We start from the raw sequence: 27,214 nt of genomic DNA, 5'->3' as shown, positions 1-27,214 counted from the left end.
TTAACAGAACCCCTGTGCCCCCATCCTTGGCAGCCACAGGTGTTGTCCCACCACCACATGTTCCAGAGGGGGGTTTCCCCTTGGAGACAAGTGACCATTTCCCCGGATTCATCACAGAATTCAGGTTAATCAGCCTACCTGTCGATGTCTCTAAAATCCACCCACCTGACCCAATAACCTTTAATCTCCTCCTGCTTTATTTCCTTTCCCATGCCCCTCCTCGAATGCCTTCCTCTCCATTACCATTCCTCCTTCCTACTCTTTACTGATCTTTCCCATCTCCAGTGCTGTCCTTCACCCCTCCCCCACTCGTCTGTCGACTGTCCTTTCCAGCCTCCAACAGTTTCACACTTTGTTTCTGCGCTTTTCATGCCATCGCTGTACTGCTTACCCTTCCACCAAACCCCTCATCTCCTGAAAGACTCCTCAAAGACTCACCTCCCTTTTATATCCGACTGATATCTTTAGTTACGACAATGAGGATTTCAATGGCATCACCTGCACATGTCTGATTAGACAGAGTCTCTGAATGGTGTAGCCACTAATTTGGAATCAGGCGGCCCGCTCACAGCTTTTCCTCGTGGGAATGTGGATCGGTTTCTTCCAGCTTGTTTGCAAGTCTGCATGGCCCCTCTAGATGCAATGGTTTGAGAGGTAAGCTCATTCCCACAGCCAGATTATCTGAAAGCATGGACATGGGTGTCCTTCTCTGTTCCTCTGCAATCTTGAATAGGACCAGTGACTTGCGAAAGCAGGGAAAATCTCTAGGACAACCTCTGTCTCGGGTAATACCAATGGCCGTCCTGTAGAGGTTGGCAACATCATGGAGCAGGTGGCATCCAGATAACTATTCTATCATTAGACAAGATAGAGACACCACTCAATCTAAAGGTGGAGGAATAGCAGTCATCTTCAAAAGCTCACTTGAATTTAGGATGATGCCTAATATTCAGATGCCAAATGCTGAACTCCTATCCTTCAAGCTACCCATCTCCCCTAACCAGACCATCACAGCGCATCTCCTGTAGAGGCCTCCTGGCCTCACTACCTCATTTATTGATGATATATCTTCCATCCTTGCCTCCAGTACCAAGCCCAACTCGCGCAAATCCTCCTACTTGGCGACTTTAATTTAGGTCACCAAGATGTGAACGATCCCAAAGCCACCGACCTCCTAAACACCCTAACTGACTTCAGCCTCTTCAACACATCCAAGTGCCCACTCGTATCAAAAGGCTGCACTCTTAATTGGGTTGCCGACTTAAATTGCAAGCTCAACGCGATCTTTGTGTTCCCATGCCTGTGGTCAGATCACTACAAAATAACTTTTGCTATTAATTCCAGCCCACAAATCTGCAAACCTAATCTTGCCCCTGCCACTCAAACCCGCAATAAGAAGGACATCTCGACCGAGAAACTTCTTCCCATCCTCCTCCCCCTACTTAATACTCATCCGACAACCAGCTCAGAACCCACAGTCTCAGTGGATATTTATATCCAGGCTATGCTCAAAGCCCTCGATAATATTGCACCACTAAAATTGTGTAAACAGAAACCTCGTTCTCATCTGAACTCTTGGTTCACCCCCCCATCTCAGAGATGTATGTAAAGAAAAAAGAAAGGCTAAATCCCTATGGAAAAACATACCTTCCTTGGTCAACAAAAACAACCTAACCCTGGCCTCCTCCACTTATAAAGCTGCTATCTTTGCATCCAAAAAAGATGTCTACAACAAACGTATCACCCAGGCTCAATCGAACACAAAGGAACTCTTCAAGATCCTCAAGGAATTAGAGTCCCCTGTAGCCCCTCTGGTGACTTGCTCTCCAGTTGCTGCTTGGTGTACGAATATTCAAAAGGCACTTCTGGAGAAAATTGCCTTACTGCAAGCGAAAATAAATGCCCTGTCTGATTTCACCTTACACACACACACCATCGTTCAACCTTCCAGCACCTTCTTGCCCTCTAAAACCGTTCAGCTTCTCCCCACTATCCATTGAGGAAGTGGAAATTATTATAACAAAGCTTAAACCTTCAAATTGTCAAGGTGATTCCTGCCCTGCTCCTACCATCAAGGAAGCTGCACATGACCTTGCGCCTTTCATCACTACTTTCATAAATGCCTCCTTTAGATCGGGCATTGTCCCAGATAACCTAAAGGATGTGTGGGTTATCCCTTTAATCAAAAAACCCTCCCTTGACCCGAGCAACCCCACCAATTACAGGCCTATTACGAAGGCACCATACCTCCTAAAAATCTTGGACCACGCTGCATACCTGCAAATTCAGGCATATCTTGAAACAAACCAACTACTCTGTCTCCGTCAATCTGGCTTCCGTCCTAGACATGGCACGGAAACTGCCCCGATATATTTAAAAACCCAAATTGATGACCTAAAAGACAAGGGTAAACTGGCACTCCTGCTCGATCTTTCAGCAGCATTCGACTTGGTGGATCAGAAAATTCTCTGCCACCATCTTAAAATTGCTGCACACTTTTCGGACTCAGCGTCGTCTTGGATTAGCTCCTTCTTAGCAAATAGAACTATGAGGGTCTTCTCTCCTCTAGCTTCTGCACATACTGCCCCTCTCCCTTGCGGAGTCCCCCAAGGAACTTGTGTTTCTCCAACACTTTACAATGTGTTCACCAAGCCACTCTTTGACATAGTTGACTATCTGGGTGTCTCATACACCAACTATGCCGACGACACTCAGATGCTCATCCCCATCACTGGCAACTTCGCTCTTGATGCGAAAGCCCTTAATGATGTCTTCTCAGTCATCCAGGCTTGGACGGCTCATCATGGGCTTTGCCTCAATGATGAGAAAACAGAGCTACTCATCCTCGGTTCGCACCCCAAATTGGCCAAACCTGATCCAGCGTACAAATCATTTACCATAGATCGCAAAATCATTAAAGTGTCCAACTCAGCAAAAACCCTTGGCATCTATCTTGACGCAGCTCTTTCCCTAACAAGACAAACCAACGCGGTAGCGTCTGCCTCGGCCTATACCTGCAAACTCATCACAGCCTGTAGACCCTTCCTGAACAGTGAGAATTGCATCATCCTAGCCAGAACTTTAATCATGGCAAAAATAGACTACTGCAACGCTCTCTACCTAGGGACCAGTCAAAAAAACATTGACAAGCTACAAGTTCACAAAACAATCCCATAAGGGCGGCCCTCAACATCCCTAGAAGATCTCACATATCCAACATCAGACGCAGCCTTCACTGGCTCCCCGTTGTGCAGCGAATATCGTACAAAACATTAGCCTTAACTTACAAGGCTCATAACAACCTGGCGCCAGCATACATTACTAGTAGTTTTTCGCAGCATGTCTCAAACAGACCGCTGAGATCAGCCTATGTCAAAACTCTCACCATACCCAGATTTAAGCCACAGTCGGCTGGGGGTTCAAGCTTCACAGTTCTTGCAGCTAAACTTTGGAACACCACCCCTTCAACACTCAGAGCAGGACCCACGTTCCTCTCCTTCAAAACGAACACCAAACGTTAGCTTCACAAGCTTGATGAGCCTATTACATCTACATCATAAGCACTGAACTGTAATTACATTAGCTCTTTCCTTCCTACATTAGCCTCAGAGTGCGCTCTCAGAGTAATTATGTGTATCCTGTACCTCAATGTTTTTTTTATCCATGCCTAAAGCCTTACTGTATTATCTTGTCTAAGACTACGCCATTGTCGTAACGTATTATGCCTGCATGTAACCACCTTCTTCCAACTACGTGCCCAGATGCCTCAGGGCAAGGCTGCACGCTACAAATAAATACAAATCCATAGGGGTCCCTCTCTAACCCCCAGGTCCTGGGCAAAGAGATGGGACTTTTTCAAACCTTGTAAGCAAGTTATGTTTTTGGGAACTGCCCAGCCATCACCCATTAAGAAATTAACTCTTCAGGAAAACCAAATTAAATCTGATGGCTCAGGTTCTCACAATGGTTTCTTTTGTTGAAGAAGTTTTAAATGTTCGACAGCTGCCCCAGCATTGTGCTTAGAATCTATGGTATAAATTATACAAGATTGCATTCACTGATTTCTATTCATCAGGTAACATATTTTAAACTTGAAAAAACAAACTCAATTCAAGATGAAATCAAAAGGATTATATATCCACAGCAATGCTGAACACACTTTATACTTCCTGCAGTAAAATACGGTCAGATACTTACCTCCAGATTTGCTAACCAGAGGAGTTATTTCATCTAAAGGGTGCAGCATGCTAAATATGACTGGCAGAGGTTCCCTATAAAAAGAAAAAACATTCCGAATTACTTTTGGAAAAATAAAATTAGACGAAAACACATTTGCACCAAAGGTTAACCCCACACATGCTCAAAGTTGGTCCCGGATGTTGTCTAAACTCAACTTCAATAGGGTGTTGAGACAACAGAAATAATATCAGCATGAACTGTCAAGATGGCACAATCGAGTTCTCACTCACCTATGACGTGGTACCAAAGAGCCAGAGATGGAGAAAACATGAAACTGATAATCTCTAGATGCACTTGCCAATGCGTCAGAAGATATGTGCCCCATTCAGTGAGCCCCAGCGGCCCTCCTGCCCCCCCTGCTATCCATAGTCTTCCTCAACACCGACAAGGAATTAAATAGGCCTTGCGTGACAACCACTGGACGCTCCATTCAACACACACAAAGGAAGAAATGAACAGTCTGCCATGTAAGCACTAATTTCAAGATATTGCCTTCCCTCCTGCTCCACAATGATGTTCAATGATCATTACCCAGAGCCACCGTCAAAGCCTTTTACATTTTATCCTGAGAAAAGGTTTGAAGTTAGAGAATACCTGCTTATTTTTGGAATGTTCGACTATTTTCCCTAGCGAATTCAATTAAGAGCTCACTGGGGATAGAACTCATGTTTGTATCCCTTTGGGAACACGCAAGGCCCCCAAAGTTGAGGACTCCTGCCATGGTGAGTAGCAGAAGGACCTCCCTTTTCTCTCATGTTAAATTATGACAGGTGACAAAAAGCCCACACTGTAGTAGTGTATATGTACCTCTTATTTACTATTACTTTCCTCTCTTCTGGCCTCCAATGAGGGCAAACTTGCCTACGTGGGACTACCTCAGGGCTAGTTCACAGCTACATCATGTGTTGTATCTATTAATAAGCTGCCATAATGTTCATGATTATAGACGTGATTTATTGAATTATTATGTTAAGAAAACAATGTAACTTACAATTCCCCCTATCCAGCCATTCCAAGAAACCCCCCTGTCCAATTTTCCCCAGGGAGAAATCATCGTTATGAATGAGTGGGGTGAAAGGTGATGGGAAGGAGCAAGCCCCCCATTGACTTTCTAAGGCTATCACACACTTCAAGAGTGGCCCTAGTAATGGGGTTAACAGAACCCCTGCGCCCCCATCCTACAGGTGTTGTCCCACCACCACCTGTTCCATGGACATCAAGATCTTCCCCGAGTCCCTCAGTACGCAGTCAATCAACGGTCAAACGTGCGCCACCAGGCAATACCTAAAAAACTTCAGAAAAGATAAGCTGCCATGGGGCTGAAGAGTGTATAGTGTGCGCTTATTTACCCTGGTGGAGCCCCCCCCCCTTCCACAGGAATTGCAGTAAAAGGGCATCCCCATCTCCCAGCGTGTGCATAGGGTTCGGGACTGATTGGAAGAGGTACAAAAAGCGTGGGAGAACATTCATCTTAATGACAGACATTTTCCCAAACCATGACAAGCGCTGGGAGTGCCATTGATCTAGGTCTTTTTTTACCCAGTTCACCAGAGAAGTACAATGAATCCTATAAAAGGTGGGCCAGGTTAACCGGGATATTGGCCATAGATATTGCAAAGACCTGCTGGCCCAGGCGTATGGAAAGTGTTGTTCCAATACAGCCCTTAGGAAGGGGGTGGGGGATATGGAGCTCCAGGATCTCAGACGTTAAGCAGTTTACTCTAAAACCTGATACCGACCCATAGAGTCGCAGTACCTTCTCAACATGGGCCAGGCAGCAAAGAGGCTCGGTGAGGGATAGTATGACTGTGTCTGCAAACAAACTGATCTTCTGGTGCCCCCCACCCCGATTTTGATACCCGTCATTTGCATGTTAGCCCTTATGCGCGCTGACAGGGGTTCCATAACCATAGGGAACAAAAAAAGGTTATAAAGGGCAGCCCCAACTTGTTCCGCTCTTTAAGCAAATCTTTGAGGTAAAGGCCCCCATTAACCAACAGGCGACCCGACGGATAATATGCAGCACATTTTATGGACTATATTTATGGACTATCTTGAACCTATTGAGAACCTCCCTCAGGAACCACTACTCTACCCAGTGAAATGTTCTCTCAGTGTCTAATACCAGCAGGAGTGAGTGTGCCCGATTTCTCTTGATTTATCCACTAATGGGAATACTCTCCAGATGTCATCTGGGGTGCTTCTCCTCCAAATAAACCCCGATTGATCCGGGTGTATTAAAGCGAGCATGAGCTTCTCCAGCCGTCCGTAAGTATTTTCCTAAAATGTTTTAATCTAAATTCAAAAGCACCATCAGCCTGTATGACAAGCATAGTTTGGGGTCTTTTCCTGGCTTGGTAACAAGTACCACCTGGGCCTCATTCATGGATTCCGGAAGTGTTCCTCCTCCCCATATCATTACAAAGGTCAGCCAAAGGCTTATCCAGTACTTGAGCTAGTGCCTTTTAAAATTGGACAGTGAACCCATCATGCCCGGGGACCTTATTTAACTTCCAAGATTGGATAGCTTGTATAACCTCATGTGGGTCAATCCGTGCCTTCAATTTGTCCCCATCTGAAGGGGAGATTGGAGTCAGCTCCACTCTGTCCAGGTATAATCTCTGTTCCTGGATGGCAGGCCCGCTGGAGGAATACGGTGCGTTATGAACTCATAGAATACATTTCTCTTCTTCACTTCTTCCCCCTCCCAATTCCCTGTTCCTGAGCGTCTCTCAGAGTTGGAATCAATGGGGAGCTGTTCTGTTGCCTGATGAGTTGGGCCAACAGGCTCCCCGGAAAGTTGCCCTGCTCAAAGTAGCGGTGCTGCAGGCGATGTTAGGTGCGCTCGGCCTACCGACTCCCATGCAGTTTCAACTGATTCTTTACTTTGGCTTCTGCTCTGAAGGCCCTCCTATTAGGGGTATCACTATAGCTCTTCTCCGTAACCCTCACCTCTTGCAAGAGGTGCCAATCCTCCCGCCCTCTCAACCACGTAATTGCAGCTGCATTAGAGATAATATCACCGCTAGCCACTTCCTTAAGGGGATACCAGTAATTCTTATACGAGGTGTCGGCAGGGGAGTTGGTTTGGAGGTAGCTTCTAACAGCATTCTTCAGCCCCTGCAGGGACACTGGATCCCACAAAAACCCTGGGGGCATCCTCCACTGAAAATTCCGACATCCTGCCGTCTAGTCCCAAAGACCCACCATACCTGCACTATGGTCTCAACATCAGTTGAATCTCGGACCATGAGGCCAATCTGGCCAGGTCTGCTGACAAGAAAATGTAGTCTATTCTTGAAGAAGATGAAAAGTGAATGTATAAGTTCTGTCTGAGGGGTGTCTATTGCGATTGAGATTTAACTCTTGAAGCCGGTCCCATAAATTGTTTGAAGCTGTTCCTGTGTGGACCTATTCTGCCTCGCATTCATGGCCATATTCATGTCCCACAGGAGGAAACATTCGCCCTGCCTATACCTCCCCAGAAAGTGTAATATTTGTATCATGAAGGGTTCTTGGGAGGTGTTCGGGCGTAGAATGCTAGAATGGTTACCAGTTTCCTATGCTGCGCACCCACCACCATCACTGACCTCCCGTCCGTACTCCTCTTGGTTTTAATGTGCACAAATTCCAGATCCCTGTGCACCAGAATCGCCCTCTTACTGTCAGCGGAGGCATGGAACTGGTGTTGATAGAGCCTTTTGCAGGTCCAAAATTGATCATTGGCCAAGAGGTGCGTTTCCTGGAGTTCAACCAGATATACCCAGAGACGCTGCAGTTCTCTGAACAGCTGTGTATGTTTAGTTGGGGTATTGAGAGCCCCGAACATTCAATATGCACACGTAAATCGCCATGGCACGGTGCCAGGTGTCTCATTCCTCACAAATGCATGCCCTCTCCTACACATCTACCCCACCTTGCAACTCTGCCCTATCCTCCCTTTTTTAATAGTCTTAACATATACACATCCCACGGTTCTTGCGAAACAAATGCCGCAAAACGTCCCCCCGGTGTGCCCCCGTATTCCTTCCATGAGCTTCCGCGCTGCCTAATGATTGCAGTGGAAGATAGATCTTTCACTCCCCCACCCAGTTTCCTTCCACCAGCACTTGCAAATATACTAGATGACAACCTATTTACCAGCCCTGGCGGCGGCACATTAAACAGGTGCTCTATCCGTCAGTGAGGCCTTTTTCCTCAACTATTAAGGTGACTACTGGTGAGGTAGACCTGGCAGGGCTATCCCCTTCGCCCCGCTCCTCCCAGCAACATGCTAATCAATGGCAACAGGGAGTTCAATGGCAATATCACTGGTTGGCTCTTCTTCCCACGCTGAATTGTGTTCCAGGATCCTGGGACAGGGGTCTTGTTTGTGTCCTCATGCCAGGCCAATCCAGCTCTTAAATTTGCAAGTTCAGCAACTTCGTTTCCTCGTCGGCCGAGAAGACTATGCACCCTGCCCCTCAGCTTGAATTGCAAGCCAAAGGGGTAGGTCCACTTATATCACAATTTCTGTCGTCTCAGCTCATCAGTAATTGGTTTCATCCGCTGTCTCTTTTGGAGCGTGTTTTGGATCCTATGGGCATGGTCAATCTTAACCGTGGCATGGGCACCTTCTGGTTGATGCTGCTGAAAAGGTGCCAGACAGCCTTCGATATAGTCTCCCTCTGCCCCATTCTTGAGAAATGTAATATGAAAGTAATCCCTTGCTCTACTTTCCAGGTCGTCACCCTTTGTGTGCAGCATCTAAGTGTCCTCTTTAAGCGCAGCCAGAAATCCCTGAACCTTGCTTCTCTCTGTAGAGGAGATGCCAAGCTCAATTCACACTCCAACCGCCTATTTTGAAGTACCAGGAACGTTCACGCCGAAATATGTGAGGTATGATGAGCAAATAAACCAACAGAGAGCCGCAGGTGGGCTGTCCAGTACCTACCAGAAGAACAGCACCTGTTGAAGTACTGACACCTAAGAAAACCTGGACAGTAAGGTACCCATTGAGAAAACCGTATCGACAAATGACAGAATGAAGATTGTCAGAATGCAATCCATGAAGAAGCTAAAAAGATACTGAAGGAAGATGAATGGTGACATCACAAAAACCCGGACTGACTCACATATAGACGATATGATGACCTGTGGATGATGAAGAGAGACGAAACACCATGGACAAGTGACATCCTGAGCCGAAAGTGAAATGATTGATGTCAAGATGTCGGATATTATGCCACATGCACAATGAAGATATTCAATTAGTTTAAACGTGTACATATGCAAGGAACCGCAAGAAGCACAGAAATCGTGAGGCTTGCTTATGCTTAGCAGTAAAATAGATTGCGGCAAGCACCACCTATACATATCTACCTGAAAAAGGAGCACTTTATATAAGTATACTTAGACTATGCACAAGAGCAGAATCAACCAAAGGTTACTAAAAGGTCTCAAGAGGAGAGCTTTGCAGCGAACAATTCGAGAATTAAAGACTGAGAGAAACTCAGACAAAGGCAATTCGTGCAAAGGAGCCAAAGTCGTATCGGCTGAAATAGACCAACAGTGGATACAATCTATGAAAAGAAGAACAGAGTATCCTGTTCAGAAAGGTCAAGATAAGCCACAGATGGCAGATGGCTGGCAGAATTGAATCAAATACACAAATTGCATGAAGAATAAGACGATTTCACAGTGTCGGAATCACGTGACCAGACAAGCAAGAAGGGATGAAACTTTCACACCTAAGCATGCACAGACGTCTTAACTTTTTCAGACCAAGAAGCAGTCTCAAGGCCATCCACAAAGAAATAATTGACACATGGCCACTGAAGTGATGAGTGATTGTAGCAATAATTGGAGGGAAGCTGGAGGCGCAGACGAATTACCTGCACCTGGCCGGCTATTCTGCATGCTGCTAAGCAAGTGGAAAAGTATGAGTGGGGTTATTGCCAACCCAATCATAGTGGACCACGTAATCTAGGGTCCTATAGTTAGTAGAACCAATGAGAGGTCATACCTTTAGTGACGTTTACAGTAGCCATTTTGAGTGAAGGGCTTAGATGCCCCACCTGACAGTATTTATCCAATCCCCACTCACCATTACCATATACAGATATAGTCTGTATATTAAAGTTACCTACCTAGAACCAATAGAGTTGCATGCTAAAATGTTTTTTTTTATACTCTATTTATTCGTGGTCCTAAAGAATTACGTTGCCATTCCAAAACGTAAATCATTAATTCGACAATATGCATTGTGTTTTATACATACATTAAATATTAGAGAGATTCTTCGTCATCCGAAATCATGTTGCACAAATATCCCCTGAACGGGCCCCAAATGTCTTTTGGCCTACATGCCACCGGTTGGGTCAATACATATTGTTCCTCTGTTTCGTTAACATGGGTTAGTTCTCGAAGAAATTGTTCCATGTTGGGTGGACCCTTGCCTTTCCATTTCAGTAAAATGCACTTTTTGGCCACCGCACATGAGACATTGAACAGTCTTCTAACCTTCTCTGAGCACTTGCCAATATCACCAAACAAGTATTTCTGAGGAGTCAACTCCGGGGGAACCTGCGCCATCTCTTCCAGCATCGCAGCCACACTACTCCAAAACGCCACCACCAGCGGGCATTCCCAGTTCATGTGGAGGGCTCTGGCTCGGGGTGCATTGCACTTAGGGCAGGCATCCGAGCTTTCTGCTGCAAATTTTGCTATTTTTGCCGGTGTGTAATGTAACCTATTTAGGATTTGAAATTGGATTAGCCGTAGCCCAGCGTTGAGCGAAATGTTCTTGGTAAGTGAACAGTACCTGGCCCATTTCCTGTCTTCTATGGGCATCTGTAGGTCCCTTTCCCATTTTTCTTTAAGATGATTTACCGTGGGGGTGTGAGCCCGCACTGCCACGTACAGCCTGGAGATCCCTAGGCCTCCTTCACAGGTTATCAACTGTCTGCATGGGTGTGGAGGGAGGGGGGGGTTGGGGTGGGGGGGGTTCATCTGGGAAGAGCGGCCATCTCTTCTGAAACGCAGCTCTCATGCGGAAGTATTGCAGTGTTTTTAGCGGCCCACCTCCCAGTGCCCTCACCATCTCCCCGAGGGTTGCAAACCTCCCATTAATAAACATATAGCCCACTTTCATCTCGTGATTCGGGTCCCAGGATTCTTGTATACTGCTGTCGTGAGTGGGCAAAATGCCTGGGAAATTCCAGAGGGGAATTTCCGGGTTGTAGGGTGTCTCAAGTTTAAGTTTCTTATAAGTGGCCTCCCATGCCCTGACAGTGCAACTCACAGGGTTAGAGTCACAGGTATCTCTTTATCGTGAATCGAAGATAACTGATTGTATGTTCGTGGGGTGTGTGGTGTATTCCTCTATCCATGTATGGGGTGTTCTGGATGAGACATTGTACCAGTACTTTGCAAATTGAGCCTGGGAGACATAATAGTAAAGCTCAAAGTCGGGGGCAGCCAATCCACCTGAAGCGTATGGCTCTGTCATTTTTTCCCACCCTACCCTTGCCGTCTTCCCATTCCAAAGGAATGTCACCGCCATGGATCGAAGTCTGGCGAAGAGGGCCCTACCAGAACATATAGGGATGTTAACAAAAAGGTAAAGCAGCTTGGGCAAGATAACCATCTTAAGGACGGCCACTCTGCCACAAAATGAAATCGGGAGGTGTCCCCACATCTGTAGTTTCGTATGTATCATTTGCAAAGCGTTTTCATGATTATCTGCATATAACGTATTCTTCTCCCTGGAAACAAGGACTCCTAGGTTTCTAATGTGTTGTTCCGACCACTGAAGACCTTGGGTTATGTCGGAGCATTTGGTAGTTGGTGCAAGTGGGAATGTTTCTGATTTAGCCATATTAACAGTGTAACCTGAATACGTTGTAAATTCCTGTATTTCTGCCATGATGGGTTCCAGGTTTATTTCCGGGTGCCGGACATATAATAGCATATCATCAGCGTATATTGATATCAGCTGAGTAAACCCTTTTATGCTAATCCCCCTGTCTGAATGTCGTAACCGCACCACTGCTGCCATAGGTTCTATAGTTAAAGCGAATAGTAGGGGCAATAATGGGCAGCCCTGTCTAGTGCCGCCTTCCCAGCAGGAAAAATTCAGAGATGGATCTGTTGGTCAACACCCATGCCCCTGGGTCCATATATAATAGTTTAACATATCTAATAAAATTGGGGCCCACCCCGAATGCCTTCAGTACAGCAAGGAGATAGACCCATGACACCGAGTCGAAGGCCTTTTCGGCATCTAAGGATATGGCCACCGCATTTCTACATGGGTCTATTTGTGCCATTATGCCGAAGAGCCTGCCGGGATTTAGGGCTGTGGATATTGTGGGAATAAACCTGTTCTGATCGGTGTTTACTAGTGTGGGGACTGCAGGTAAGAGACGATTGGCCAGCACTTTTGCTAAAGTTTTGGTGTCGGTATTTATGAGGGAAAGGGGCCTATAGGAGGAGACGTCCTGTGGTGGTCGACGCGGCTTAGGAAGAACCGTAATTACGGCCTCTCTCAAAGTGAGGGGTAGTATGCTGCTTTCAAGGGATTCTTCCCATACCTGCGTTAATATCGGAACAAGTTCCACATGGAACTCTTTATAAAATTTGGCCCTCAACCCATCTGAACCTGGTGCTTTGCCAGATGAGAGAGCTTTGATTGCTTGTTATTTCTTCCGTCGTTACTGGCTGATCCATTGCCAATCGCTCTTCATCGGGGAGTTTTGGGAGGGAGAGAGCCTCAAGATATGATTAAATTTCGGTTTGTGATTTCTTATCCTGGTTTGTATACAGATTTTTATAAAATTCAGCAAATTCCCCATTTATGTCTTTGTCTTTCAGGAGTACTTCCCCTTGTGCAGTTTGTATACTGGTAATCTGATGGGGTTGTTTATCGTGTTTGAGTAAATTAGACAATGTTCTCCCCGCCTTGTTGCCCTCCCCATATCTGCGCGCCCGCATGGGGGTTGCCATATAGTGTACTTCTCTGATGGCCAGCTTATCAAATTCCTGAAGATTTGTGTGCATGCCAGCCAGTATTTCACTGTTCTGCATACAGGTGTATGTTTTTTCCAATGTATCTAGTTTGCTTTCTATATCTTAAATTTGGCCCGGATACCTTTCAGCATACCAACTGACTTGGACATCAGGACCCCTCTGACCCACACTTTGAAGAATTCCCACACTGTAGAGCATCTATCCACCGATCCCATATCGTTAGTGAAAAATTCCACTATTTCAACATGTAGAGGTTTCGCCACCCCAGGATCACCAATGATCTCACTGGGCATTCTCCACCTTCTTAAAGGGCTGGGACCGTCCCGGAGCGCCAACTCCAGTGACACTGGGGAATGGTCGGACAGTGTACGGGGAAGAATCTCACATGTTTTCATTGCTGTGGTCATGGCCGTGGATATCAGCCAATAGTCAATTCTGGACTGAGAGTCATGGACCGACGAGGAATATGTGTATTTTCTACTGTCTGGGTGCGTTTCCCGCCAGGCATCTACCAATAAAAGTCGCGGAAGAATATGACTCAACTCTAGGGCTGTCTTGCTCAGGGCGCTGATAGTTTGAGGACCCATCAAGTACAGGATCTAGAGTAACATTAAAGTCCCCCCACCCTCCCCAAAATCACATTGGAAATATCGAGTGAGGTGATTATCCGATGCATATCCATATATAAAGTGGGGTCATCTATGTTGGGCCCGTATGTTGTAACCATGAGCAGTTGCTGGCCCGCCACCTTCCCCCATACCATAACATATCTACCCGCTTTATCAACCTTATGGCCCTCCAACCTGAATCCCAGACTCGGATGTATGATAGTAATAACCCTTCTGGATTGTGACGAGTATTCAGTATGGAACCTTAAGTTCCCCCGTTTAGGAAGGATATGCAAGTTGCTTGTTCCCATTGCATGGGCTTCTTGTAGCATTAGGATGTTGGGGCCATGCCTAGTGACATAGTTACCAATTTTCTTGACCTTCATCCGGTTGTTTAATCCCCGTACATTCCACGTCAACAGTTTTATCTTTAGCCCATCACCCATGAATCGTAAAAAGGAATTGTGACTTTATTTCGTTTATCAGAGCAATAGTGTCCATGCGACTCGGCCAGCGACAGTCCATGTAACCACGTTTTTAGCATTAAACCAACAGTCAACCTTCGTGAACCGTTCAACTGAACAAAATACCCTCCGGTGGAAACCATCCATTCCGTTGTCTCGTAGTTGAACAGAATCAGTACAAAGCCACCAACCTCCGCTCCCTCTAACATCATCACCCCCAACTTGACGATGTACCCCCATTAACTCATGGAGCATTCCAGGGGTGGCCATGTTGCTCCACATGACCGCCAAATTGACTCCAGCAATCACATTGGATGGAGCCGCCTAGATCATTAAATTCTTAAGACTGCATTCTTGGTGGCACAGTGGCTTAACAGGTGTTCGAACATCGGGTGTATCCTAATCATCCGGCCTAGGCCTGTTACTTTGTGCCGGTCTACCCCCTCAGAGGATGAGGTATGGAAGTCTCAATGTACTGTGTGGCCTCGGCCAGGGACTCAAAGTGCGCCCTTCCTGCGTGTTGGATCCTCATCTTGGCCGGGAACATCAAGGCGTATGGAATTTGGCGTTCGAGTCCTTTGACTGGTTCATAGGATCTTCTACTAGCTTGAACCCCAGCGGAGAAGTCCGGGTATATATGTATTCGGTTCCCTTCATATTGGAGCGTTCCAGCCTCCCTTGCCATCCGCAGGATTACGTCTCTATCCCTATAATTGAGGAGTCTTGCAATTATCATGCGTGACGGTGCACCTGGTTTAGGAGCCAGGGCCAGTGTACGATGTGCTCTCTCAACCAGGAATTACTCCGAGAACGCCTCTGGACCAAATACGGATTTAAGTAGTACTTCAAGCTGCTTTTTCATTTGGCCCTTACCGAATGATTCTGTCACTCCCGATTGAAGGTCCTCGCATTTATTCTGCATTTTGGACATGGCCTCCTTGAGCTGGGTGATGTCTCGGCTATGGTGTGCAATGGCGTCTTTGTTAGTGCTTATTCTGCTCTCTGTTTCCGTGACACATGCACTCTTTCTCGACCCTTGCCTCGAGAGAGCCTATGGTGGACACTATGTCGACCAACTTCATGTTCATTGCACGGATCCCGTTTTGCACTATCGTTGTCAGCCTGTCCCCCTGCTCCTCACTCTCTGTACTCAGGGCCTCTTTAGCGTTGGTGTGTACATCTGCAGTGGTAGTTTGCATTTGGCTACCTGTGTAAACACCCATTGGGCCTTTTCTCTCATTGCTGGGAGTCTTGCCTCCCTTCCCAGTTTTTTGTGGTTCGCTCATGATGCGGTCGGGTAACGTACTGTTCTTTTTTGTTATTTTTTTTATTTTTTATTTAGTCTTTTTTCCCCTTTATGACCAGTTGTTGGGTGCTCTGCACTCACGTGGAGGGGGCTAGAAGAAGGCTCCAGGGGATTGGGGGCTGTCCACTGCTAATGTACTGTGTTCTCCCACGTATTATGTAGGCAGGATAAGAGTTTAAAGTAGATTTGTGGTGTTATAATCCTCCAAGAGTTTTCAGGGAGCTTCCAGCGCACAGACCCCGCTGGATGGCCAATGTAGGCCCTTTATAGGTTTGACCCCCGGGACGGCATGCCTGCAATCTACTTGCCAATCAGTTCATTTGGGAAACGAAGGCCGCGTGTGTAGAGTAGGGCAGGTAGGCCTGGACTACGCTGCAATGGCGGACAGAGCGGCAGGGGGAGGAGGCCGCGGCGAGCAGATAGTTCCAAGTTCCAAGATGGTCCCTTCCCCTCTCCGGCCGAACCCCCGGCCCACTTATTGAATTACAGGCGTATTCTGCCGCTCCGCTTAACGCAGCGATGCGGCACCGCTGCACACTCTATGGGGAGAGCCTTGGGGCTCGGCGACGGAGGATCTCCGGGCCAGGTGTCTCAGGCAGAGTCCATGACAGCTCGTCCCCAATGACGATGCGCCAGCTGTTGCCACAGAGTGTCCAGGGCGGACGGCCACAATATATAGTTTTGGTATTGTTCGAAGTCAGGATATGTGCAGTTCATATTGTTGTATTTGGATGGCCCTAGCGGCCTGCATCGTAGTACGTACCCCCTCGGGTGGGTCAGGCCCGTATCGCGTGTCGGGAACGGCAGGAATATTGGCCCGAATCCAGTCGGCCGTTAAACAGTGGGGGGGTGTGGCCAGAATCAGCTTCAAGGATATAGTTCTAGTCAGATGGCCTCCCCCTCCCACCGCCGCACTCCCGCCCTCCTTACTTATCATGAGACAGATTTCACGGTCTTCAGGTCGGGTCCCAGCACGTTGCGGTGATGTGTTGGTGCCGCACGACCCTCCTGTTGGGGCCCCGCAGGATACAGGGCAGCACCGAAGCTCGACCAAAGGGAAGCGTCCAGAACACTAATGCTTCCTCGCGTGTTCGGTCTGCTCGGGTCCCGCGTCTCAGTCACGAACGAGGGCCCGGCGCGGTCCTTGGGCTCAGGTTCCGCCCATCCGTGGCCTCACACCCCCCTGAATCCACGGCCGCAGGTTGATTCTTCACGGTGCTTCCAGGCGGATCGCGCCCGTAGCATGGGCCGGTTCAGGCTCAGATAGGCATAACTCTGGCGCCCCCCACCCAACACACCTCTCCAGGATTTTCAAGAGCTGCGGTCGGGTACTTAGGTTGTACCATGGTTCGTGGCACTTCAGGCGGCTCCAAAAAGGATGTCTGGTCGCAGGATTTCAAGATGGAGCGGAAGCTCACAAATTAGGCGGCCATCAATGTTGTGCGCAACAGCGCCCCCCTCTGTTGCATGCTAAAATGATAAGTGTTGCACGTCACTGATGACAAGTTTGTTATAAATACAATGTTTTTTCTGAAATTAATTGGAGTTGAATGCGAGAAGGAAGATCGAGTGATTGCGGATATTCATTAACTCCCCATTTTTTGTACTTGTCATTAAACGGACTCCCTTTGCCAAACTATCGAGTTGTCATTATTGATTTCATGGTAGAGTATTAATCTGCATCCCCAACCATCCCAAGGGTGCTGCAACTCATCTTAAAGTGTTGTTGGGAAACCCCCAAGCTCTATGGGCCGGCTGGGATCCTACTGCACATCTCCGATGCCAGGTCTGCTGCCGACCGTTCTCCTTGGTCCACTCTGTCCCCCAGCACACCAATCTTCTTCCGCAGCTCTCAGGCGGAGACAACCATTTTTTTGCATAGATCTGCTATCTCGGAATGTAGGGATTCTCGGATGTCCCTCTTTAAAGGTGTCCAGCGCTTGGGTCAAAAAGTCTGCCGTAAGCAGCGGGCGTCAGACCCCGACTGGGCAGACCCGTTTGGGTCTCGTTCCATGACATCTTGCTGTGTTTTCCCCGACAGATAGGTTTGGATGTCTTGTGGTTTGTTAATCTTGCCTGCTTTCTGCATTTCCCCCACGTCTTCAGATCTTTAACCCCTGAAGTGCCATGGACGAGCTAGCTAGCTCGTCCTTGACATTACCTCTGTGTTGCCAAGGACAAGATAGCTCGACCCTTTTGGCACTTCGTTTTGTGAAAAACTGAAATCCAACCCCTGGGCTATGTGAGGGGGAAGTTCCTCCTCACAGCCTGGGGGTTGGATTTCCTTCAGTGTCACGTCGGCGTGCGTAATGCACGCCAACATGATGACACAAAGTAATTTTCACTGTGGCAGCCATTTTCGGCTGCCGCAGTGAAAATGAAAGGTGAGTCTTCACCTTTCTCCCCCTCGATCTGCGGCACTATTGTGCCGTTCCGATTGAGGGAGGTGTCGTTGGAAAGGGGGGAACTCTACCCTTTCCAACTACACCTTTTTGTAAGCATTGCTGGGCGCAGAGCGCTTGATCTGCGTCCAGCAATGCCACTAGACCACCAGGGATCTGTTTGTGACATGAGAGGGAAAGGGGGCTGCTCACTATGTAAGCAGCCCTCTCCCCCCGACCCCTAAAGCATGGGGCAGCATATATTGCCCCCCCCCCCACGGGCCAAAATAAATCATTAAAATAAAGTTACATTTGGGAGGGGGTGGGGGCCACTAGACCACCAGGATTTTTGCTACAATGAAAGGGGGGTGGCCCTCCCCCCACCCTAAGTGGATGGGGGGGGGGCACCTCATGTAGCCCGCCCCCACCTGCCCCCAGGGAGGGCTACACGAGATGCCCCTCCATCCTTTTGGGGGGTGGTGGGGAGGGCCACCAGAAATCTTGGTGCAGGCCCCTCCCTTTCCCGCAAGCATGGGGTGGTACGTATTGGCACCCCTGGGGGAAGATGGCTGCCCATCTGCCCCTAAAGAAGTGGCAAAAAAAATAAGTAGATTTGGGTGGGGGGGCACCCTAAACCACCAGCGACTTACATAATGAAAAGGGGGGTGGCCCTCTCGCCCGCACCCCAAATGGATGAGGGGGCTCTCATGTAACCCTTCCGGGGGGGGGGAGGATTGCTAGTGCAATCTTGCAATCTGCCCCTAGGAAGGGGCAAATGTGTTTTTACTGGGGGGTGAGGGTCAGTAGACCGCCAGTGATGGCCTGAATGGGGGGCCATGATCGGAGAGTAGCAGTTATGATTGTTTTTTGCTGGGGTGACGATGGGTAACAAATGTTTTTTGTTTCCTTTACAGCTTTTTCTAAGCGAGCAGCTCCAACGTTATGCGAGTACGGTTTTTTTATTATTCTACGGTTAGGACCCATTGTCAGTGGGATGGGTGGGACTGGATTGTTGGTGTGGGCGGGAGTGGGCCCTCTAGAGAGAGAGATTTGGTGGGATGGGACAGAACTGCAGGGTCAGGCCACACATTTTTTCCCTGGGAGCGGCCATCTCCCATGTGGGTTGACCGTCCGCAAGGCCAGGATGCACCTCTGGCTGTGCTGCGTTACAGATGTCACTTCTGGGGAGTAATGGGGATCCTGCCGGGGCCCACCGGAACTGCGACTGCACTTGGGGACGGTCGACCCACATGGGAGACAAGGCGCCCATGGCCGGAGGCATCACCTCCGACCATCCTGGAGTTCTGGCTGACATGCGTTACAGATTTTCCCTCTGGGAAAGGACAGGGACTTTGCTGAGGCTCCGTTGAACTGTTTCTGTACTTGGGGATGGTCAACCAACATGGGAGACAGCCGCCCAAGACCGGGTTCATAACCCCCAACTATTCTGGAGATCTGGCGGGCCTGCGGTACAGCTTCTCCTTCCGGGAAAAGATTGGGAATCTGCCGGGGCTCACAGGAACTACCGCTGTGATTGGGGACGGTAGACACACATGGGAGACGGATGCCCAAGGCTGGGGACATCACCTCCAACCGCCCTGGAGTTCTGGCTGGGCTGTGTTACAGCTTTTCCCTTCGGGGAGGTATTGGCACACTGCTGTGACTCCCTGGTGGGGAAAAGCTGTAATACAGGCCAGCAAGAACTCCAGGATGGTAGGCGGTGATGTCCCCGACTGAGCATCCGTTTCCCATGTGGGTGTACCATCCCCAAACACAGCGGCAGCGCCAGGGAGCCCCTGCAGGGTCCCCTTACCTCCCCAGGGGGCAATTCTGTAACAAAGCCCAGCCAGCGCACCAGGATGGGCGGGGGCGATATCCCTGGCCTTGGTGGGCTGTCCCCCATAGGGGGCGACCATCCCCAAGTGCAGCGGCTGTCCCAGGGAGCCCCCGGCAGGGTGCCCATCACTTCAGAGTGAAATTCTGTAATGCAGCCGAGCCAGAGCTCCAGGATTTGTCGGTGGTGATGTCCCTGGCCTTGGATGGCTGTCTCCCATGTGGGACGACCGTCCCAAAGTCCAGTGGCAGTTCCGGCATAGTCCCCATTCTTCCCCGGAGGGAAAGGCTGTAACGCAGCCCAGCCAGAGCTCCAGGCTGGGCTTGGGGAGGGTCGACCCACATGGGGGACGGGTGCCCAAAGCCAGGGACATCACCCCCGACCATCCTGGAGGTCTGGCTGGGATGCATTACAGAATCTACCTCTGGCAAGGGATGGTGACTCTGCCCGGGCTCCCTGGGACTGCAGTTGCACTTGGGGATGGTCAACCCACATGGGAGACGGGTGCCCAAGGCGAGGTACATGATTCCCCAACCATCCTAGAATTCTGGCTGGCCTGCGTTACAGCTTCTCCCCTCTGGGAAAAGACGGTGACCCTGCAGAGGCTCCCTGGGACTGCCGCTGCACTTGGGGATGGTCAACCCACATGGGAGACAGCCCATTATGAAAAATGTGTGATTTCCTAACTGTAAGAGTCGGGGGGGAATGTAGCGGGGCATTGCTAGTCTCAAAATTCACAAAAGCCATTGTCGTACCGGGCCAACCATGATCACCATATGCCTCTTTTTGTCTGTCATGTTCCCGAATTTTTGCCAAACTATGGAATTTTTCCCTAGGTAGTGGTTGCCTGACCTGCGCAAATCATCCCTTTCGAAACTTGGAATTTTGTCTACTTTTCCGAAATGTATGCCTTTCTGTCTTCCCATTCAGCTTTCCTACCCTCTTCCATTCCGTCCACGCATGTCCTATTGGAGGGGGGGGGGGGGGAGCACAAAATCGCCTACCTCTCACAAAACGGCTGGTAACCATATCAAAATATGTTTTTTTGGTTTTCACTCAACCTGTTCTTGAAAGCCTGAAGAATTAGTAAACCATTTGTTCCTAGCTCTTACAAGGAAAGAAACCACAGGCTTATCATTTTATTGTAATTTTCTGAAAAAGCCCACAATGTTCTAATTTTTTGGTTATTTTCTCTCACCCCCATACAGCAGACTAGGATTTCTCTGTGGCGTTATGACCGCCTACATGTGGGAAAGGAAGGGGCTAAATTTGGCCAAGATATCTCAAGTAACAAAAATGTTACAAGGGATTGAATGGCGACATGCTGAGGGGTTAATAGCAGTTGGTCAGGCGTGGCAGTGGCAGGGAAGATCAGAATGCAGGACAGGGTTCCACTATCAAGAATGACTCCAGACAGGAATCGCATGATGGGTCAGAGTGTGCAGCCCAGTCGCCTCCTTCCTGTACCTGTCCAGCGCTCACCGTGGTAGGCATCCTCTGAGTCTGTGCCTCCAAATACTGTTTAGGCGGTATGGGTGCTGTTTTTCGCCCCTCTCCCTCTGCCAGGGACTTATAGCGAGGTAGCCGCGTCTCCTAGCGCTCCCATGTGCCTGACACCAGCCTCGACACTCTCCAGGACCAAGGAAAAGATGCCAGGCCTACAAAGCTTTCACTAGCACTGGAGGCACCATCACCACATGCAGCAGCTCACCTTCATTCCCATTTGCTGCCATTGCTTTTTGTGTTCCCCTAATATCGGGTTGTCAGTCAGTGGGGGGGGGGGGGGGGGGGTGCTAGGCCTTCCACTCTGAGCACCTCAGAGACGGGCCTCTTTGCTCACATGCCAGCAATGGCACCACTTGGGGAGGTCCCCCAGAGTCCCTTGTAGCAGCAGCGATGCCTGAGAACAATCATCTGCGGCATTGTTCTTCCCAGCGGGGATGTCCTGGCTTCCCAACACGTGCTCACCTCTCCTCCCCGCTGCGGGTCATGGTCGAGGACCCCAGTGGGCATGCGAGTGCAGGATTCCCCCGCTCACAGACTATGGTCAGCACGACCGCACTCCTAAGCCCAGGCTGACCCCCATGTCCACCCACAGGCTACTGCTACTCCACTTGCACAGCAGCTCACCCCCTCAGGGCTTCATCCGTGGGTCTCTGCTGGCACCCCCTACTCACAGGTCATTGCTAGTCCCCTGCTGCAGTAGCCATGCCACACCGATTCCCTGGTCTCAAAGCATCGCTTGGCGGCCGCCATCTTGTCACCACTGCCAGCAAGGTTGTGTCTCTCCGAATATCTCAATTCACTGTGGCTGCTGCGCAGCCGTTTCATGAAGCCACTTTCTCCACAGTTCCCCTCTGATGTCAGAAAGGAGTCAGGGGTCCTTAGCAGGTAGAATCAGTGCCCCCAGGGACTTGTTGTGGGTCGGAGGATGGAGAGGGTTGAAGGCGCCCATTTTACCCCTCCGCCATCTTGGCCACGCCAAAGAAAGTCATTTTAAAACACATTTGGGTTCCATGTTCAGACTTTATTAATGCCTTAAAGGCAGCTTCAGAGCAAGGATCCACACCCAGTGTCTGCTTCACATCTACCTAAAGTTATCAAATACATCAAGCCTTTCAACATGTGTTCCAAGTGGTTAATTACCCTGCAAATAGTAGTGGGAGGCTATAAATCCAAGTACGCCCATTGCATCTCTCCACACCCCATGCAAGGGAGAAAAATAAATAAATAAAACTCTTCCCAGACCCATATCTAAAACCAATGGATGTCTCTGCCCATCTCCCTTCATATCACCCAAAGTCCAAATTCTTTAACTTCCCATAAACCCCTATTCACCATCCACCCCATCTCATGCAACAAATCATAATTGCGCGAAGAACATTAATGGTTTGATTGTGCACAATGGTCGGGGAGTCCTACTAAGCCTTCTTCCAAAATCTCAAAAGGAACTTTTTTTAATGTTAAATCCATTGGTAGCTCCAATTAAAAGACTACTTTTTAAACCTGGAACAAATTGGCTTTTAGTTATGAAATAGGTCTATTAGCTTTTGTCAATGAAATCAATAAAATGGGGGATTTGGAGAGTAAAGAAAGGCAACAAAAATACAACAACGTGCACAATCGACTACTAATGCTTACTAAAATCATAATAGCAGTAGCTATCATTAAAATTGCAATACTATGCATCACTAGGTTGCATCTAAAATTCCGACCCGAGATTCAATACTACATCTAGTCCAACTCTTTCAAATACTGTCACAGATTCCTCTCTGAATTAGAACTTTGATGGTGGGCTTGTCCATGCATTGTAGATGCAAATCAAACACCACCAAAATTTAAAATGAATGGGGGCTATATAGTAACATTTTCTAAGAACATGGCTAGTAAGTCATCAAGAATCCAAAATGCCAAGGGTTTTACACGATTTCATCGGGGAGATTTGGTGGATCCAAATCCATTGTTATTTTTCCTTTTAAGCCTTCATGATGCAAATATATGCAAGGGGGGGATTTCTCCCTGCCTCCACCAGCCCACCCGCCCACAATTACCCGTACCCACCACCCATATATTTGGGGCAAAATTCAGCCCAAAAATCCGATTGATTTGGCTTCGACCCAATCTCCTGCGATGAAACCTCCCTTTCCCATGCCAATTAATCCGCAAATAGGTAAAACAATGGCAATCCGAAAGACTTTCTTTAAAAGAAATATAATTAGTTTTCTTAACAATCCAATACACTTCTAGACCACTTCTGGATGCCTTCATTACTTTGCATGCATATAACATGCAAAAACATTAGCGTTCCTAATTTTTTACAATTAGCCACCTTTTGATAAGCTAGTAGCAACCGCCATCTATGAAGTCAATAGGGCTCTATGAAAAGACAGATTTATTAGGAATTGAAACCCAAGACTCAATATATTTAAATGTCAGCCATAGATTAATGTTTTTAGGAGAATCTTGCACAAGGAGAGGCTGAGCTCTGGTGAAATGTTTTACTGCTGCTATTTGCGGACAATCGCTTTGGTCTCCTCAGTCTGCATTTTCCATGTAAGAGCAGTCATGAATTGACACAAGATTTCCCAATGTCTAAATTGTTTTGCTGCTAGTTCTCTTCGAATCGCTAAATGCCAAGTCGCACTTATGGTTACCATCTTAAAACAGGGCATGTTTCAGGCTAGCACATGTCACTACATATTGCACAACCACCTGAATAAAGGCAACCAGAGGCGGATGACCACCAGGCCATTCATTTCACTAAATTGTATTAAAGGATAGTTCCGGGACTTTTTTTTTATTGTCCCTACGGTTCGGCCATGTGTTTTTAAGCATAAATCGGTAGATCGTAGAAAACTTTCCTATGGACATTACCCGACTTTTCGTCCATTAACGCACTCGAAATCAGCCGCCATTTTCTGATAATCCTATCATTTCCCCCCATCGCCCTGGCTCACCTGCTTTTGCGGCACTAAATCAAATCCCCCGCCCCTGAGCCTGACATCAGCAGACGCGTACCGCCCATTTCCCAACGCCAAAGCACGTTTCATGTCAACAATCGCTGCGCCTCAGCTAATGAAGTGTCGCCATGGAAATGGCAGGACGCCTCTTTCCTCAATAAGTATAAACACACTGTTTCAAAACACACAGCAGCAGATTTTCGATTCCATTCCTCCCTCTGTGTTACTTTGAGTATTCTGTGACTCGTTTCTGTGCTCTGGTCAGCTACCTTCGCCGCTTCTAGGCCTTGTGAACACCTGTACCATCTCTGTAAATTATTTTACTTTCTTTACCACACAATGGCTACAATAATGCCGTATATGTACGAGCCCGAGTACACCGAGGAGGAACTACTGGAAAGGCAAGCACGCGAAAACGATGGGGATTCGGACGGCAGTTGGGAGGACCAGTCAACGGATGAAGAGCCTGGACCATGTCGCATGGACGGCGTCTCCACCTGGTGCACGTGCAATCGGTGCGAGCTAATGCCAACTGAGGAGGAGAACTGCTGCTGCCGTGAAAATTCCGGGTGCTTGGCCTACATTTCGGAAGGCGAGCCAAGTCCGCAATGCATCACTGAGCTGCCAGAGTTCAGGGAAGCCTGCCTCTCACGGACCGTGTTGAGGATGATGATGGTGCTTATGCACGAACTTCGCGGCACTGTTCGTCCGCGTAATCCGAGTAACGAGTAAGTATACTCTGGTTGTGATGTCAGTGATGCCACTACTATTTCATGGTCGTCTCCCACATATAAAATTACATCTACATATCATTCGAACGCATGTAAATTGGTTCCATATTGTGAATTTTCTAGATAGAATTTTTTTCAAAGCAGAATTACATTTTTTACCTGAATCGACATTGATAAGAAAGTTTTGTCGTTTTAATACAGTTTGCATCTTTCTTTTTCGCAGGTGGTACAGGCTGGTGGCCTATCGTTGCTTCACTTGGTGGCTTCACGGGAGGCTCGGACACCGCGTTCGGAGAGTAATACCTGCCTGTGCGGTACTTGCCATTAGACAACATTTCCCCAGCGACAGTGGACAATACCGCAGATTTTCCCTGGATGTGCTGCAACCGGAACTTTACAATGTGTAATGTTTATTATTTATGTTCAATTGAAATTAAGATCTAAAATAAAACCCAACATATATTTTAGCAATGGTTGTTTTGATTTTTTAAATGAATCTAGTGTGTCTCCATCCCGGCCTTGCCTCCTCCCCCAAAAATACTTATTTTATTTATTATTTATTCATTCAGATTTATTTAAAGCGCACATCAGCCCGGGGGCATCGTGGCGCTGTTACATGAGGACATACATAATATGGTTACCGTGGAAGGAAGATGGTTACAAAGCAGTTTTCATTACAAGGCACATTTCGTATCAGACACATTTCGTAACAGAAGTATGCGAGCTGGTGTGTGTGAGGGAAGGATGGAAGTTAGTTGAATAGAGTGGTTTTGAGAGATTTGCGAAAGGAATACAGAGAAGGTTCTGCTCTAAGTGAGTTAGGGAGGGCATTCCAGAGCTTAGGAGCTATGTGTGGGAAGCCAATGCCGCCGGCTCTGGCTCTTTTTACAGTGGGTACTCGGAGTTGGTTGGCGTGATGGCTTCTTCTGGGACGGATGGAAGAGTTCTTGGTTATAGTTTCAGATAGGTAGGGGGGTGCTGTGTGATTGATGCACTTGTGTGTGAGAGTGAGGATTTTAAAGTTGATTCTTTCCTTGACTGGGAGCCAGTGGACAAGTCTTCTGGCCTGTGAAATATGGTCAGTTTTGGGGAAGTGTAGTGCAGCACGGAGGGCATTGTTTTGCACTATTTGGAGCCTGTTTAGGTTTTTTGACGATGTGCCTGCCAGGAGGGCGTTGCAGTAGTCCAATCTGGCTCCTATAGTAGCTCTGGCTATGGAGATGCAGTTAGGCGTGGTGATGTAGGGTTTTATGGCGTAAATGAGTTTGGTGGTCAGAGCAGAAGCAGAGGCGATGGCGCTGGTTTGTCTAGTCATTGAGAGTGCGGCGTCAATGTAGACTCCTAAGGTCTTGACGGCAGAGGAGACAGGTATGCTAATACTGTCGATGATCATGTGAGAATAGTTGGGGCTGAGTTTGGTTAGTATTTCGTTGGGGGCTAGGATGATGATTTCGGTTTTGTCTCCGTTTAGGCAGAGACCATTGATAGCCATCCAAGTTTGGATAGTCGAGTAGATTTTGAGGAGGGCTTCTGAGTCTAGGTCGTAGTCTCCGGAGTGGGGGAGGAGAACTTGCGTGTCATCTGCGTAGTTTGTGTACGCTATGTTGAGGGAGTCCAGTAAGTCAAAGAGGGGTTTGGTGAATAGGTTGTAAAGGGTCGGTGCAGTGCAGGACCCTTGTGGGACTCCACAATTTATAGTGGTGGGGGGGGCGCTGTCCTGGTCAGAGTACACTTTCATGGCCCTACCTTCAAGGAAGGATGTGATCCAAGTGGTGGCCTTGTGAGAGAAGTGTGCAGCATTGAAGAGGTGAGATGTGAGAATGCTGTGGTCGACCAGGTCGAATGCTGCAGAGAGGTCGAGCAGAAGGAGGAGAGCAGGTTTGCCTGTGTCCATTATTTTGGTAATTTGATTTTTTAAATCTAGAAGGGCAGTTTCAGTCCCATGGCCTTTGCGGAAGCCTGATTGTCTTTTGCCTAGGATGGTGTTGGTTTCCAGGTAGTGTTGGATTTGATTGTGTGCGGCATTATCTAGGATTTTGAGGAGAAAGGGGACGGTGGTGATGGGGCGATAGTTGTTAGGGGAGGAAGGATCGAGAGAGGGTTTTTTCAGGAGCGGGCGGACCCAGGCTTCTTTTAGGCATTGTGGTACAGTTCCAGATGCGAAGGAGGCATTGATGAAAGC

The 27,214-nt window shown here is 48.1% G+C and overlaps 1 protein-coding gene across 1 annotated transcript in view; it reads right to left on the bottom strand.

Annotated features, from left to right (window-relative positions):
- The window catches only part of ANAPC1 (anaphase promoting complex subunit 1), a 2,053,226-nt gene that overhangs the window by 1,953,048 nt on the left and 72,964 nt on the right, over positions 1-27,214 (bottom strand). The window contains exon 6 of the mRNA XM_069606837.1: positions 4,198-4,271. Within this exon, the coding sequence (XP_069462938.1) occupies positions 4,198-4,271 (74 nt within the window). The remainder of the gene's footprint in view (positions 1-4,197; positions 4,272-27,214) is intronic.

This window comes from Ambystoma mexicanum, chromosome 4p (assembly GCF_040938575.1).
Source record: "Ambystoma mexicanum isolate Mex_15411 chromosome 4p, UKY_AmexF1_1, whole genome shotgun sequence".
NCBI lineage: Eukaryota > Metazoa > Chordata > Amphibia > Caudata > Ambystomatidae > Ambystoma > Ambystoma mexicanum.
Note: the sequence above shows the minus strand (reverse complement) of the source record. Positions and strands in the feature narration are given on the sequence as shown.